The following is a 15,573-nucleotide window of genomic DNA, read 5'->3' as shown; positions in this document are numbered from 1 at the left end:
AAAAAAAAAAAAAAAAAAAGATTTTGAACACCTGAAATTTCAACTCTTATTCCCACTTAGAATGAATGCCTGAAAGGACTGAAGATACCAGGTATCACCCAGTTCCACTCGGGATAAATGATGCAGCGTGCTACATAATCTTTAATTCAGAGCCATTCCACAGCTACTTCCACACTGCAGGCCTCAACACATGACTGGGTCCCACTGTTGGCAAAATATACTTCCTTCCTCATGTTGATAGATTCCTGCTTAACATTTTAGTAGATTTGAAATAAAACTCAAATGGTTATTCTTAATAAAAGGTCATTCCTAATTGGTGGGTGTCAGGTGAGAGAATAGATCATATTTTTGAGGATGGTTAATGTTAATATGAAAATTGATATAATTTGGTTCATTGGTAGTTATTTAGGGTATTTTATGATTCTTTTCAAATTTCTGCTTTCTAGGTATGTGAAAGCAAGAACAGAGCTAACATGGGATTATGGTTATGAAGCTGGGACTGTGCCTGAGAAGGAAATCTTCTGCCAATGTGGGGTTAATAAATGTAGAAAAAAAATATTATAAATATGTAGCTAACGCCTGTTTGTGAAATTAGCTTATTAGGCTGAAATTAAAGCCATGCAAAAGAAGGTCTAGGTCCATCAAGGTAATTCCCCTCCGTTTTCCTTTGTCATGGGGTTCATATTTTATTTCAGATTTTATTTATGTGACTTAGAAATTCCAAGAACACAATTAGGACATTTTCATACACATAGGGTATCTCGTTCAGTGCTGTGCTACTTTACATGAGTAGGATAGAAGTGTATATTTTATATGAAATACCACTGTACAACTTATAATTTATTTACAAATTATATATTAAGAGAAACAAATGTCATAACAGAACTCAGCTGTTTCTAATTGCTTTTGTGACTGTTACTTTTAGTTCATGCCCCGCTCAGAGGGCTAAATTTCACATTTTTACCTACAAAATTGATTTTTAATTCCTGGCAAATCATTTACCATTATGAGCTACAAGGTGGGCAACAGCACCTGAGGAACTAATTTTATGCATGGTACTCCCAAGTATTTTATCACTTGTTGGAGAAGCAATATCTGGATCCATAAAACACTGTCCCATCAACCATGTGAGTGAAGAGAGGGAGAGCCTCTTCTGTAAGTAAGATTCTGGCAAATTCTTTGAAATGAATCTTCTTTTCCACAGATTTTCTCTACTCTTTCAATACAAAAAGATAGGAGAAGAGGGAACAGAAACCTGGAGGAACTTGAATATTTTTGTTCTAGGTAGAGTTAGAGATACAGTTATTGAAAAGGAAACCTAGAAAGTAGTCAAACTTGGCTTATTTAGGCCAGAAGTAATTGGGCTGGGCAAAAATTTCACTTAAAAAGCACAAGAAGGCCAGGCACGATGGCTCACACCTGTAATCCCAATACTTTTGAGAGGCCGAGGCAGGCGTATTACTTGAGCCTAGGGGTTTGAGACCAGCTTGGGCAACATGGCAAAACCCTGTCTCTACAAAAAATGCAAAAGTTAGCCTGACATGATAGCATGTGCCTGTAGTCCCAGCTACTCGGGAGTGAGGTGGGAGGATCATTTGAGCTCGGAAGGTCAAGGCTGCAATGAGATGTGATTTCACCATAGTGCTTCCAGGCTGGGCGATAGAGCAAGACCCTGTCTCCAAAAAACAACACAGCACTCACACACACACGCATGAAAACAATTCTGAACTGTGAAATCTGAAACAGCCCATTGGTATCTCCTGGGCATGATTTGCAAATCTTTTTTTTTTTTTTTTTTTACAGAAAAAAGGGAAAGAATAAGCACTTTACCATAGGTTACTTGGCCCTAATCATCTATCTATTGGAAAAGGGGACTGGGAAGCCCAAGCAGACTGGGAAACCAGACAGCTAGGGAAAGGAGCAAAACATAGCCCAGCAACCTACAGAAGAGGAAAGTTGAGAAATCCATTTATTCACCATAGAGATGCAAGAATTTCAGGCAATGCACTAAAATGAAGTGGGTGGGGGAAAAAAAAAACTTGATCAGTACGGGAACTATTTTTGTGCAAAAGGGAATATTATGGATCAGTCAGTATTTCCTTAAGCTCTCCCTGTGGAGTCCATTTGACCTTCAGGAATATGAGATATTCTGTCAGTTTTATCTTGGAGAAATTTCTCCTAAAATCTTAATGTGCTTTAGTCTGGACTGGTCATAGCTATCATCTTCCATCAGTACCCCAGAGATTCTCTTTGTCTTTTATGTCAGATCTGTTTCCAGTTAGATCCCATTCTTTTCCTTTTCCTTGGTTTACTCTTCCACATACTGGTAAAGCTCTTCTAATAGCTTTTGAAAAGGAAAAATGAGAAGTAAATGTTTTGAATCTCTGTGTGTTTGACAATGTCTTTATTTTACCCTTACACTTGATTGGTGCTTTGGTTGGCAAGGTATAGAATTCTTTAGTGGTCTCCAGGCCCAGTTTTGAAGACATCTGCTAGCTTTCAGTGCTGCTGCTGTGGAGTCTGAAAATGTACTGTCTTCTGGCTTCCAGGGTGACTACTGGAAATCGAATGCCATTCTGTTCCTTCTCTTTTGCATAATCTGTTTTTATCTCTCTTGAAGCTTATAGGTTTATCTTTGTCTCAATGTTCTGTCCCTGTTAAGAGTCCAGTTTCATCCTTTGTACTAGGTGCCTGGTGGGATCATTCAGTCTGAAACTAATGATTTCCCATCTCTTCTGTCTTTCTGGAATTCCTGTTTTCCAGATGCTAGACCTCCAGAGTTTGATCTCTAATTTTCCTACCTTTTCTCTTAACTTTCAGCTCTGTCTTCTTGCTAGGACCTTTTCCTAGGACCATTTCTCAATTTAATCTTCCAGTTCATCTGTTGCATTTTATTTTTCTAGACTCATATTGTCTCATATTTTTAATTTCTAAGAGCTCCCCTTCTCTGAATATTTTTTAATAGCATCCTATTTTGGCTTATAGTTGCAGTATTTTATCTCCTTGAAGATGTTTGTATGTTTATGTATGTATATGCACACGTATACATACACATGCATGCATCTCTATATTCTTTCTGCATAATCTGTGTCCTCCAGAGTTTGTTTCTTCGTTTCCCCTATATGTTTGTTTTGGTCTCATTCACATTACAGGCTTTCCTCAGAGTTAATGGTCTTGGTAGTCTACTCATATTTAAGTGTGGAACACCAAAAAGCTTACTGTAAACTGAGTGTGGTAAAGGGCTCTTTGTTTTTCTATGACCTACCTGAGCTATTTTGCTGGGGAACACCCTAATGTCAGTCTCTTTAGGGCCTTTCATTTTGGCCTACAAGAAATACTCTTCCATCCTCCTGCGTGGAGGGCAAAAAAATAATAATAGTAATAATTGGCTGCTAGGGTCTGCTTACTTCCCTGTTTTGCAGACCCCACACTCTTCTGCAATTCATTTCATAGTTGTCAAGACTATACAAATTGTCCTTTTTAATGTTTCTCTCTTCTGCTATCCCTAGTTGGCAGTCTTCTTTACAACCTGCTGAAAGTGGAAGACCTCCAGTTTTCCTTTGATTAATTCCTCAGCAAACCACCAACTATTTTATGTCTTTTTTCCAGAACAACTATTTTTTAACTATAAGTATATGCATTTATATTCTCTACCTGTTAGATTCACTGAAAACCTCATCTTATATGGTGCTCTGTACCCTATGGGTGCTAAATAAAGGCTTGCTACTGGCAACTGGATTTAGGATCAGTTAATTCTGCGTCCTTTTAAGATATGCTTATTTAGGCCAAATTCAGTATGATAATTTTTTTTTTTTTTTTTTTTTGAGACGGAGCCTTGCGCTGTCCCCCAGGCTGGAGTGCAGTGGCGTGATCTCGGCTTACCCGTGATCTCCCGGGTTCAAGCGATTCTCCTGCCTCAGCCTGCAGAGAAGCTGGGATTACAGGTGCCCGCCACCAAGCCCGGCTAATTTTTGTATTTTTAGTAGAGACGGTATTTTGGCCAGGCCAGTCTCGAACTCCTGACCTCGTGATTCGCCCACTTCCGCCTCCCAAAGTCCTGGAACTGCAGGCCTGAGCCACCGCGCCCTCCCGGCCAGTATGATCAAGTTTTTAGGAGGAATCCTCAGGAGAGTGATTGTTTCTCCTGCTGAGTCGTGGGGGGTGGAGTAGGAAAGCCTGGCATTTGGGGTTTTTTTGTTGTTTTTGAGACGGGAGTCTCGCTCTGTAGCCCAGACTGGAGTGCAGTGGCTTGATCTCGGCTCACTGCAACCTCCTCCTCCCGGTTCAAGCGATTCTCCTGCCTCAGTCTCTGGAGTAGCTGGGATTACTGGCACGCGCCACCATGCCCGGCTAATTTTTGTATTTTTAGTACAGATGGGGTTTTACCATGTTGGTTAGGCTGGTCTTGAACTCCTGACCTCGTGATCCGCCCTCCTCAGTCTCCCAAAGTGCTGAGATTACAGGCGTGAGCCACCATGCCCGGCGTTTGGATTTTTTAAGCTATTCAAATTTAGACTAGACTTGAATCCGGAGCAGTGTGCCTGAGAACCCCTATCTGCACATCCAGCTTTCTCCGGGCTGGCTAGTGACTGAAAGCGACAGCCCAGATTTGAGAAAACGAAACCTAGTGCAGCCAGGGCACTTCCGGGATCTCGCTATCCGGACGCCACCCGCAGCTGCAGCAGTGCCATGGCCCAGGCGTCGCCGTTCGGACCCAAGAGGGTGGACAGCGCCGGCAGCCCGGAAGCCCAACCCGCGCAGGAGGCGCTCCTCCTTCCCACCGGTGTGTACCGCGGGGGCGGGCGGGCGCGGCTGGGCGGCGACGGGCCCGAGCAAGGGGCCTGCCTCCGGTCGTGGCCTCTTGGGGGCCCCGACCTGCCCCTACTCCGGGCCGGGGCCCCAGACGCCGGGGCCGCGCTGGACGAACTTGGCTCGGCACTCGCGTGCGTGTCGGGGGGCGCCAGAGGACAGGGCGCGGCCCGGGCCAGTTCCACGGGTGGCTCTGACTGCCCATGGTTTCGCGCGAGTGGCGGGCGGTGGCGGGCATGCTTCGGTTTACCTCTCCCGCGCGGGTGACACCACAACCGATGTCAACTCTCCTAGCGCCCCTCCACTCACAGGTAAACCAGGACAGTGGAGGGGCGCCCTGCTGCGGGGAGGCAGGGGCCGGCCCTCAGGGAAGAGCGGGGTCTCACGTTCACGGAGGACGTGACTGGAACCCGTCTCCTCCTCCCCAGTCCTTCCGGCCCTCTACTTGAGTGGGTGGGTCTTCTGACGGGTTCCTGCGCTTGCGTATGTTTAGTGCTCCTAACGGTGTGCCAGGCTCAGGGCAAGGTCCTGAGCATACCAAGATGAGTTAGGCAGGCCCTGCCCTAAGAGACCCTGCTAGGCAACTTTAATGAGGAGGTCAGAACCACAGAGGTACAGATGAGAGACTCCTGACTCCTGGTGTTCAGGGAAAGCTTTTTGAGGAGAGGATGCCCGGGCTTACCTTTTTTTGTTTGTTTGTTTTTGTTTTTTTGAGGTGGAGTTTCGCTCTTGTTGCCCAGGCTGGAGTGCAATGGCGCGATCTCGGCCCGCTGCAACCTCTGCCTCCCGGGTTCGACCGATTCTCCTTCCTCAGCCTCCCGAGTATCTGGGACTCCTGCCTCAGCCTCCCGAGTAGCTGGGATTACAGGCATGTGCCACCACGCCCCGCTAATTTTGTATTTTTAGTAGAGACAGGGTTTCTCCATGTTTCCTGGGCTTACCTTAAAGGGCAAGACTCAGCCAAAGGTGGAAAAGTTGAAGGGGTGTTCCCAGCAGAGAAGATGACACAAATAAAGGCACCAAACCACAAAACGTCATACGTAAACATCATACGTGTCAACCATAAGTCAATCAGTTGGATATTTCATTCGCTGGTGTACATATGGACGGTAAGATGAGTCACGAGAGATGCGATTCCATCCTGACGTCTTCCGCAAACTCCAGACTGGTATAACCAACTTCTTCCAAGTCTGAAATGATCTCAAACTGAGTAAGTCCCAAAGAGAATTCTTGTTTCCCCCACTCTATTCAGGTACTCCAAACCTGCTCAACCACCGGCCCATTCCATTCATCCAGTTGCTCCTCCCAAAAACCTTAGTGGCTCCTCAGGGCCTCTCTTTCCTCCCCACACCCCTTCTAATGTATCAGTCAGGCCAGCCAGTTCTATATTCAGCCTGACTGTATCTGGAGCCTGACTGCTGCTCACCACTTCCATTACTGCCACCCAAGCCTACGCCATCATGATCTTCTGCCTTGACTATTGCTTTCCTGGCTTCTATTTAGCCTTTAATACAGGCAGGCCTGCATAGCAGCCAAAATGCTTTTTGAAAAACAAAAAGCAAATGTGATTCTCCTACTCAAAACCTACCAATAGTCTCCTATGACTCTCGCAACAACCTGTGAGCCCGGCCTACAGTTTACCCCATGTCCTTATCTGATTTGACTCCTGCCCATCTTAATGACTCTGCTATCCTGCCATCTTGTAGGTCCTCTAAGCCACCAAAGCTGTCCCTACCTCAGGATCTTTCCATTTGCTATTCTCTGCAAGGAAAACTCATCGCCACATCATCCCATTTTCAGTTCCCGTTCATATTCAGATGTCTGCTCATACACATCTTCCCTCAACCTTGCCTGCCCATCCTGTCTAAAAGGACACCCCTTGCCCCTGCTCCTGTCACTCTCTACCTCCTTCTCCTGCTCTATTTTTCTCTATAGCACTTATCACTCACTACCTGGAAAACAAAACTTGTTTAATGCCTGTCTTTACCACACCACTGGCATGTAAATTCATCTTACTCTCTTCTATCCCTAGTGTCTAGACTGGTTGGCCTAGTAGTAGTAGTAGGACATAGTAAGTACTCATTAAATATTAAATAATAGTAAGTTCTCATTAAGTATTTGTTGAAGGAATGAATGTACTTATATATAACACTGTGGAGCTTGACTTCTGTAGGTGATGGGGAAATGCGGGTAGATGTCCATTTCAGGTAGATCATTCTGACAGTAACCTAGTACATTTCCGGTAGATCATTCTGACAGTAACCTAGTACATTTCAGGTAGATCATTCTGACAGTAACCTAGTATATTTCCGGTAGATCATTCTGACAGTAACCTAATACATTTCAGGTAGATCATTCTGACAGTAACCTCATACATTTCCGGTATATCATTCTGACAGTAACCTCATACATTTCCGGTAGATCATTCTGACAGTAACCTCGTACATTTCCGGTAGATCATTCTGACAGTAACCTAGTACATTTCAGGTAGATCATTCTGACAGTAACCTCGTACACTTCAGGTAGATCATTCTGACAGTAACATAGTACATTTCAGGTAGATCATTCTTACAGTAACATAGTACATTTCCAGTAGATCATTCTGACGGTAATGTAAAGAATGGAGTGGGGTCATGACAGGGAAAATAGAGACAATAACAAGGGATCACTGGAATGGACTAGGTGAAAGACCCTGAGGGTAAGACAGTCCACCTTCCACACCGCTGCCAGCATTGTCTTTCTCTTAAACACACATGGGCACACAAACACACATATACACATGTGAATGTGCACACACAGATCAGGTCATGGTCCTTCCAGTATTAATAAGCACATACTGGCTGCAAGTACTACAAAAACAATTTGATGTAATTTAAGCATAAGGGATGCTTATTAGTAGTAAGCAGGATGACCAGACTCACAGACCCCCAGAGCACGGATGCTTTAGAATCTTACAGAAAGGGCTGAGGACTAGGACCTGAGAAGCCATTATAAACCAACACTCCTTTATCTCTTATTTCTGCATTTCTCAGTGTATCTGCTTTGTTCTTCTGTCTTTCTCTGATCCAGTTTTCCTGGTAATGGTATAGAAGATGGCTGCCCTGGCAGCCTCTCAGTTTTTACATCTTCTTCTTTAAGAAACCAGCCCAATCTGCACTGAAATCTTCTATCCTGAATTCCATATATCTGAGAGATGGGCAGGTCCTCTGGGACTATCAGCTATGTCTACAGGAATGAAGTACAAACATGCCTGCTGGGGGTCATTGTGAGCTGAACAGATACCCTAAAGGAGTCCGTTGAACATCCTACCCTTTGGCTCCCCATGGTCCCTCCTCTATAACACACACATCCTTATTCCTATTTATACGTTCTAAAGATGTTCCCAGTGATGCATTCTGTTCCCAGTAATGAATTCTAGGTACGCCGAAACCAAATTCAGTCACACTTAACTTCTGCCAGAGTCATATCTAGCCACTTCATCCTGAGATAATACGATGGAGCCATTCATTCTCCAAAGCCATTACCAAGTTCCTTGCCAAGCCTCTAGGTAATATCTACTGTTTTGGTCTGTATCCAGTTCAGGTAGGCAATCACTGGACCAGTGATAAAATGGGCTTCTACACATCCAGCAAACAATGGAAGAACTAAAATAGTAAACTGCAATAAATACTAACGATAAAAGGAGAAAAAAGGAGGAAATCTCCACACCAGCACCATAAATTAGTTACCAGCCCAGAACAAATCTATACTGGAAGAGAATTCTAAATGCAATGATAGGATTAGTGAATCCCATTCCATCTGTTTCACCCATTTCTTTAGTGGCAGAATGTATTCCTTGGCCACCCTTCCTGATTACCCCAGATTCTGTGCCCTGGGTGAATTGCCCTTGGCTGGAGGGCTTTAAGAGTAGAGGCTAGAGTCTTGGCAATCCATTTCCACATTGAAGTGGGCCTGCAGATTGCCAGAGAGACTAAGAATCACTGTGTTGTTTGAATTAGTCTTAGTTCTCATAGTGCACACTTGTGATCTTTCTGTGGTTTCATTCTGTATAAACTTTCTTGGCTCTCAGTTTCATTTGTGAGAATTCTAAAATTCTGCAATCTTGTCGGGTCAGGCTCTGAGTCCTCAGGGTTTCTAAACCCCCTAGAAAGGAGCCTGGGGAGCCCTGCTGGCCATCACTATTCTTGGTGCCAGCTACAGATGAAAACCAATGGGCTCTTCCCTAAAATACTTCAGCCTTCATGACACACCGTTAGGTATCTCTCCCTCTCTGAATCTGTACAATTCCTGATTCAGATGGTGAGGGATACCAAACTGTCCAAATGTATGTGGTCCATGAGTTTCAGATTAACACATAGCAAGAGTTCAGATAGTGAGAGATGCCTGTCTGTGTAAAAGTCCTCAGTGTGGCTCCCCTAACTGCAGAGAATTACATGCTTCCTCCAGTCTAGAAGATTAAAAGAATTAGAAGAGCTGAAATCTATTAGGATGCTGTGATGTGGGGGGATTTAGCAGGAAAAAGCCACTAGGGAGAACCTGTGGGTCCCACCCCGTGTTTTTATCCATCTGCACTGGAGACAAACTCTGGGTCTAGCACAGCAATGTTGTCATCATATCTGTCTTGTTCTTCTCTGTATTCCCAGTTGGCAGACATTACAGACCACCTCTGTATTCCCAGATGCCGAGACTCTTGGAACCCAAGTACTTGGGAGTGCAGCTTACGTATCAGTGACTTGACAGCTCTGCCCAATGCACAGAAACAAGCAATGTTGTGCGAAAATGTTCAGCCCTTATGCAACAAGAGACAGCTGCATATCCCGTCAGATAGTATCACTTTTTATTTGGGGAGTCACCAACTTTTGTTTTGTTTTGTTTTGTTTTTTGTTTTTTTTTGAGATGGAGTTTTGCTCTTGTTGTCCAGGCTGGAGTGCAATGGTGCGATCTCAACTCACTGCAACCTCCACCTCCAAGGTTCAAGCGATTCTCCTGCCTCAGCCTCCCGGGTAGCTGGGATTACAGGCATGCACCACCATGCCTGGCTAATTTTGTATTTTTAGTAGAGACAGGGTTTCTCCATGTGGGTCAGGCTGGTCTCGAGCCTCCAACCTCAGATGATCCACCCACCTCGGCCTCCCAAAGTGCTGGGATTACAGGTGTGAGCCACCACGCCCGGCCCCACCGGCCTTTTTTAAGCCTGTACTTTACAAGTTTTAATGTCTGTTTTGAGTGTGTTTTTAAATAAGAACACAGTATTCTATCAAAGTAGATTTTGGGTCTGAGGTGATTAGAATATTGGGATGTTCTTCCCCCAGTTTTATCCTAGGGCAGGGGACTTTGTGTTGTCAAATATTAAAATATATTCTAAAACATTGAAAATTTTAAGTGTAGCATTGTTCAACGGAATAAAACAGAAGCACAGGAGAAACAGATCCAAGTATATGAAAAGGAGATTTTAAATTAGTGGCTAACCATTATGAATATAAGTTAGATTCCCATCTCATTCATTACAAAACAGTTTATTCCATGTTAATTAATAGTTTAATTCTTTTTTTGTTTCATTTTGTTTTGTTTTGTTTTGAGAAGGAGTTTCGCTCTTGTCGCCCAGGCTGGAGTGCAGTGGTGTGATCTTGGCTCATTGCAACCTCCTCCTCCCAGGTTCAAGCGATTCTCCTGCCTCAGCCTCCTGAGTAGCTGGGATTACAGGTGTCTGCCACTATGCCCGGCTAATTTTTGTAATTTTAGTAGAGAGAGGGTTTCACCATGTTGGTCAGGCTAGTCTCGAACTCCCGACCTCAGGTGATCCACTCGCCTCGGCCTCCCAGAGTGCTGGGATTACAGGCATGATCCACTGCACCCGGCCAATATTTTAATTCTAAAGATAAATTAGGGCAGGGCATGGTGCCTCATGCCTGTAATCCCAGCACTTTGGGAGGCTGAGGCAGGAGGATGACTTGAGCCTAGGAGTTCGAAACCATCCTGGACAACATGGCAAGACCCCTTCTCTACAAAAAAATTTAAAAATTAGCTGGATGTGGTGGCATGCACCTGTAATCCCAGCTACTTTGGAGGCTGAGGTGAGAGGATCACTTGAGCTGGGGAGGTTGAGGCTGCAGAGAGCCATGATCATGCCACTGCACTCCAAGCTTTGGTGACAAGGCAAGACCCTGTCTCAAAATAAATAAATAATAAATTAATTAAAATAAATTAAAATTCTAGAAGAAAACAGAGGTGTTTTCTATGTCCATCTCACCCAAGAGCAGAAATCATAAAATAAATGATTGTTGTAATTTCATCAAGTAAAACACTTAAATATTCTGTATATCAAAGAACATTATAAACAAATTTAAAAGACCACATATATGACTAACAAAGGGTTAATATCCTGACTGTTGTAAACCAACAAGAAAATAGTAACTCAACAGAAAAATGGGCTAAGGACATGAGTGCTTTAGAGAAGAAATGGAATTGCCACCTTACTGCATGTTACATTTGTAAGTCCAGATTATGATCCACTTCTCTCTGCACTTCGTGTTCTTTCCTTTGACTTCATCATCTAACCTTCTGTCCTAACTGTACCTTGATAATACGTTTATTTGTTTGTTTGTTTTGAGACGGAGTTTCACTCTTGTTGCCCAAGTGGGAGTGTAATGGCGCAATCTTGGCTCACTGCAACCTCTCCCTCCCAGGTCTAAGGGATTATCCTGCCTCAGCCTCCCGAGTAGCTGGAATAACAGGCATGCACCACCACGCCTAGCTAATTTTTTTTTTTTTTAATGTAGTAAAGACGGAGGTTTCACCATGTTGGTCAGGCTGGTCTCGAACTCCTGACCTCAGGTGATCCACCCACCTTGGCCTCCCAAAGTGCTGGGATTACAAGCATGAGCCACTGCACCCAGCTGATAACATGTTTTTTTGGTTGAGTAGGCAGAGACCCTCTCTTTTTTTTTTTCTAAAAGTTTTCTTTTCTGTCTGTGCCCATTTATTCTTCCAAATAATCACCTTTTCAAGTTTTTTAAATGACCTTCTTTGGATTTTCGTTGAAATTACATTAAATTTAAAACTTATTTGGGGGTGGAATTGACATCATTACTGTATCCAGCCTTCCTTTCCTGGAGCACAGTATTTCTGTTTATCAAGATCGACCTTTTTTTTTCTGAGATGGAGTTTTGCTCTTGTTGCCCAGGCTGGAGTGCAGTGGCGCAGTCTCATCATCTAATCTTCTGTCCTAACTGTACCTTGATAATATGTTTATTTGTTTGTTTGTTTTGAGACAGAGTTTCACTCTTGTTGCCCAGGCCGGAGTGCAATGTTCAACCTTGGCTCACTGCAACCTCAGCTTCAAGTGATTCTCCTGCCTCAGCCTCCTGAGAGCTGGGACTACAGGCGCACACCAACACGACCGGCTAATTTTTTGTATTTTTAGTACAGACGGGGTTTCACCATGTTAGCCAGGATGGTCTCGATCTCCTGACTTTGTGATCTGCCTGCCTTGGCCTCCCAAAGTGCTGGAATTACAGGCATGAGCCACTGCGCCCAGCCAAGATTGACCTTCTTAAACAACTTTGTCATCATGTGCTTCCCCTGCTCAGACATCCTCCTTGGCAGCTTTTAACCACATGTTTCTCAAATCTTTTCCCAGCTTCCTGTGCAGCCTCTCCTTCTCAGCCTGGCTGCCTTACTGTCTCAGCTCAGATCTCTGGGCCTTTTCCCACATGGCTGCTTCCCTCTACAGTGTTCCTCCTACCCCATACCCCACCCCACCTTCCCCTCCTCTCCAGGTTGTACCAGCTCTAGGCCCCTGCCCTTGACAATACTCCTTCCCGCGAGGAGCACTTCCTCTGCTACCTCCTTAAGCATGTATTGGATTTCCCACTCACTTGGCAGTTGCACTACTTTGTGACACTTAATTCTGCCATTTTATTGTCCTAATTGCTATTTAGTCTCCTTGTTTAGCTTCTTGCAGACACCAGTTCTGTCTCACAACATTTCTTTATGTCCTCTGCTCTACTGTTCACTAGAGGAGCCTCTCACCACAGATAGCTGTTGAGCACTTACAATGTGGCTGGTCCTATTGAGACATGCTATAAGCACAGAATACACACTGGATTTCAAAGACTCTGTACAAAAGAATGAATTAATAACTTTTATATTGACTAAACGTTGAATGGATGTAAGTTCTTTGACATATTTGGTTGCATAAACACATTATTAAAATTACCTTCACCTGTTTCTTTTTTGTTTTTGTTTGTTTGTTTGTTTCGTTTTTGAGACAGAGCCTCACTCTGTCGCCCAGGCTGGAGTACAGTGGCACAATTTCAGCTCACTGCAGCCTCTGCCTCCTGGGTGCAAGCAATTCTCCTGCCTCAGCCTCCTGAGTAGCTGGAATTACAGGTGTGTGCCACCATACCTGGCTAATTTTTTTGTATTTTTAGTAGTGATGGGATTTCACCATGTTGGCCAGGCTGGTCTTGAACTCCTGAACTCTGGTGATCCACCTGCCTCAGCTTCCCAAAGTGCTGGGATTACAAGTGTGAGCCACCGTGCCCAGCCTCTTTTTTGATTTTTTAAATGAGGCTCATAGAAAGTTTTCAGTGATATCTGTGGCTCACATTTGTGTCTTGTTTTATGTTTCTGTTGGACAACATCGGTCTAGAGTGCACAACATAGTGACTCAAACACAAGAAATGCTCTCAGGCTGGGTGCAGTGGCTCACACCTGTAATCTCAGCACTTTGGGAGACCAAGGCAGGCTGATCTTGAGCCTAGGAGTTTGAGACCAGCCTGGTCAACATAATGGGACCCCCATCTCTAAAAACAATACAAAAATTGGCCACACACGGTGGCCTATATCTGTGGTCCCAGCTACTGAGGTGGGAGGCTGAGGTGGGAGATCACTGTGAGCCCCAGAGGTAGAGGTTGCAGTGAACCATCATTGCGCCACTGCACTCCAACCTGAGTGACAGAGCAAGACTCTGTCAAAAAGAAAAAAAAGATGCTCTCAAATTTTTGCTTGTTAGACATGAATGAAAAAAACAGCTAGCTCATTCCATCTGAGCAGTTTTCACTCTATCTCACCCTTTTTTCTTGCTTGGTGGAAAGCTGGGGACTACTAATTTGTGTCCCCACTAGGTGGGACCCAAATCCAAGAAACAGAAATTAAAGAAGAAACTGATCAAAATGTGAAATAAACGCTAGCTCCAAATGCAGCCTTCTGACTTTGTAAAATGAAAGACCTAACTTAAAGAGACAGAGAAGAGATTTGGATAACAAAAGAGACTTAAGGATCACTTAGGCAGCTAACCTCATCTAAATTGAAAACTTTCCCCATTAAATGGTAAAATAAATCATTGTTTCAAAACTAAAATTTGAAAATTAAAAATAAAAGCTGTTTTCTACTACAGAAAATCAAAGGAAATAAGAGGATGAGCATTGCAATGGGCAAAAAAATCTTAAACGAATTCTTGTGACCAAATACAAATAACCAGTTCAAAAACCTTGCTTCTTACTGACACATGGGTGGAGATCTCCTCAACAGCTGGCTTTCTTCTCCCTCTCTCTGCCTCTTCCCTTTTCTTCCTACCTCTTCTTCCCTTAGATTTCTTTCCTTTCTTCCATTCCTCGCCTTAAAAAAAAAAATCTACTTCCTACCTTCACGTATCTTTCCTTCCTAACTCATCATAATATTGAATTAAAGCACACTTAAAGTACATTGCTCATTTATGTCTTTAATTCTCATAGAATTACTTATTTTTGAATACAGTATGGCATTAGGATTCTAACTATTAAAATAGATAACTAACCAGAGCACTATTTCTTAATATGCCATTGTTTTCTTCTTCATTTTTAATGACAATAATGATTATTATTATTATTGAGAGCTTGCTATGGCAAAGCAGTGTTTTGAGAGCTTTGCCTGTATTTAAATTCCTGGTTATGTTTCTTGAATAAAGGTCTTCCTCATTTTGGCCAGGCACAGTAGCTCATGCCTGTAATCCCAGCACTTTGGAAATGCCAACGTAGAAGGGTCACTTGAGGCCAGGAGCTTGAGAACAGCCTTGGCAACGTAGCTAGACCCCGGTCTCTCAAAAAAAAAAAAAAAATAGCTGGCTGTGGTGGCATGCACCTATAGTCCCAGCTACTGAGAGGACCACTTGAGGTCGGGAGTTCAAGGCTGCAGTGAGCCACTGCATTCCAGCCTGGGCAACTGAACAAGCCTCTTGTCTCTACATTTTAAAAAGAAGAAGTTATCCTCATTATTAGGCATTTAGAAATGAACTCATTAGTTATTTTCTTTTGTTAGCACATTAAAAAATAAAAACTAAATAGCTTTTCCACTTGGGTCCCCAATTTTTTCTCTCTCTGGGAATTAAAAATCTCTCCTAAAAACAAGTGCCCTACCTTCTACTTTAAGACTGGAAGAGGAGTTAGTGAGACCAAGAAGTTCCACTTTTCCATTTCTCACCAGGGATGTTACTTATAGGTGTCTTTCAGGTTGCAGAAAAGATGCAAAAAAGGACATGTGCACTCTGCCCCAAAGATGTCGAGTATAATGTGCTGTATTTTGCACAATCAGAGAATATAGCTGCTCATGAGAATTGTTTGGTAAGTTACTTGAAAACATACTTCAAAGTACATGAGTACTTTTAGTGTAGGACACACAAGAATAAACAACACTTTGGATACAGAGAATAACAAGTTGGCCATGGTTTGGGCTTTTAGGTGAAGATTGGGGGGCATTTTTTTTTTTTTCCTTGAGATGGAGTCT

The 15,573-nt window shown here is 43.5% G+C and overlaps 2 protein-coding genes across 2 annotated transcripts in view; both read left to right on the top strand.

The window, feature by feature from the left end:
• Positions 1-877, top strand: part of SETDB2 (SET domain, bifurcated 2) — a 51,100-nt gene extending 50,223 nt beyond the window's left edge. The window contains exon 14 of the mRNA XM_011940523.1: positions 354-877. Coding sequence (XP_011795913.1) covers positions 354-564 — 211 coding nt within the window. The 3' untranslated portion in view covers positions 565-877. The remainder of the gene's footprint in view (positions 1-353) is intronic.
• Positions 878-4,296: 3,419 nt separating this feature from the next.
• The window catches only part of PHF11 (PHD finger protein 11), a 33,264-nt gene continuing 21,987 nt past the window's right edge, over positions 4,297-15,573 (top strand). The window contains exons 1-2 of the mRNA XM_011939440.1: positions 4,297-4,783; positions 15,289-15,410. Coding sequence (XP_011794830.1) covers positions 4,690-4,783; positions 15,289-15,410 — 216 coding nt within the window. The 5' untranslated portion in view covers positions 4,297-4,689. The remainder of the gene's footprint in view (positions 4,784-15,288; positions 15,411-15,573) is intronic.

Source organism: Colobus angolensis, unplaced genomic scaffold (assembly GCF_000951035.1).
Source record: "Colobus angolensis palliatus isolate OR3802 unplaced genomic scaffold, Cang.pa_1.0 Scaffold101, whole genome shotgun sequence".
Classification (NCBI taxonomy): Eukaryota; Metazoa; Chordata; class Mammalia; order Primates; family Cercopithecidae; genus Colobus; species Colobus angolensis.
Note: the sequence above shows the minus strand (reverse complement) of the source record. Positions and strands in the feature narration are given on the sequence as shown.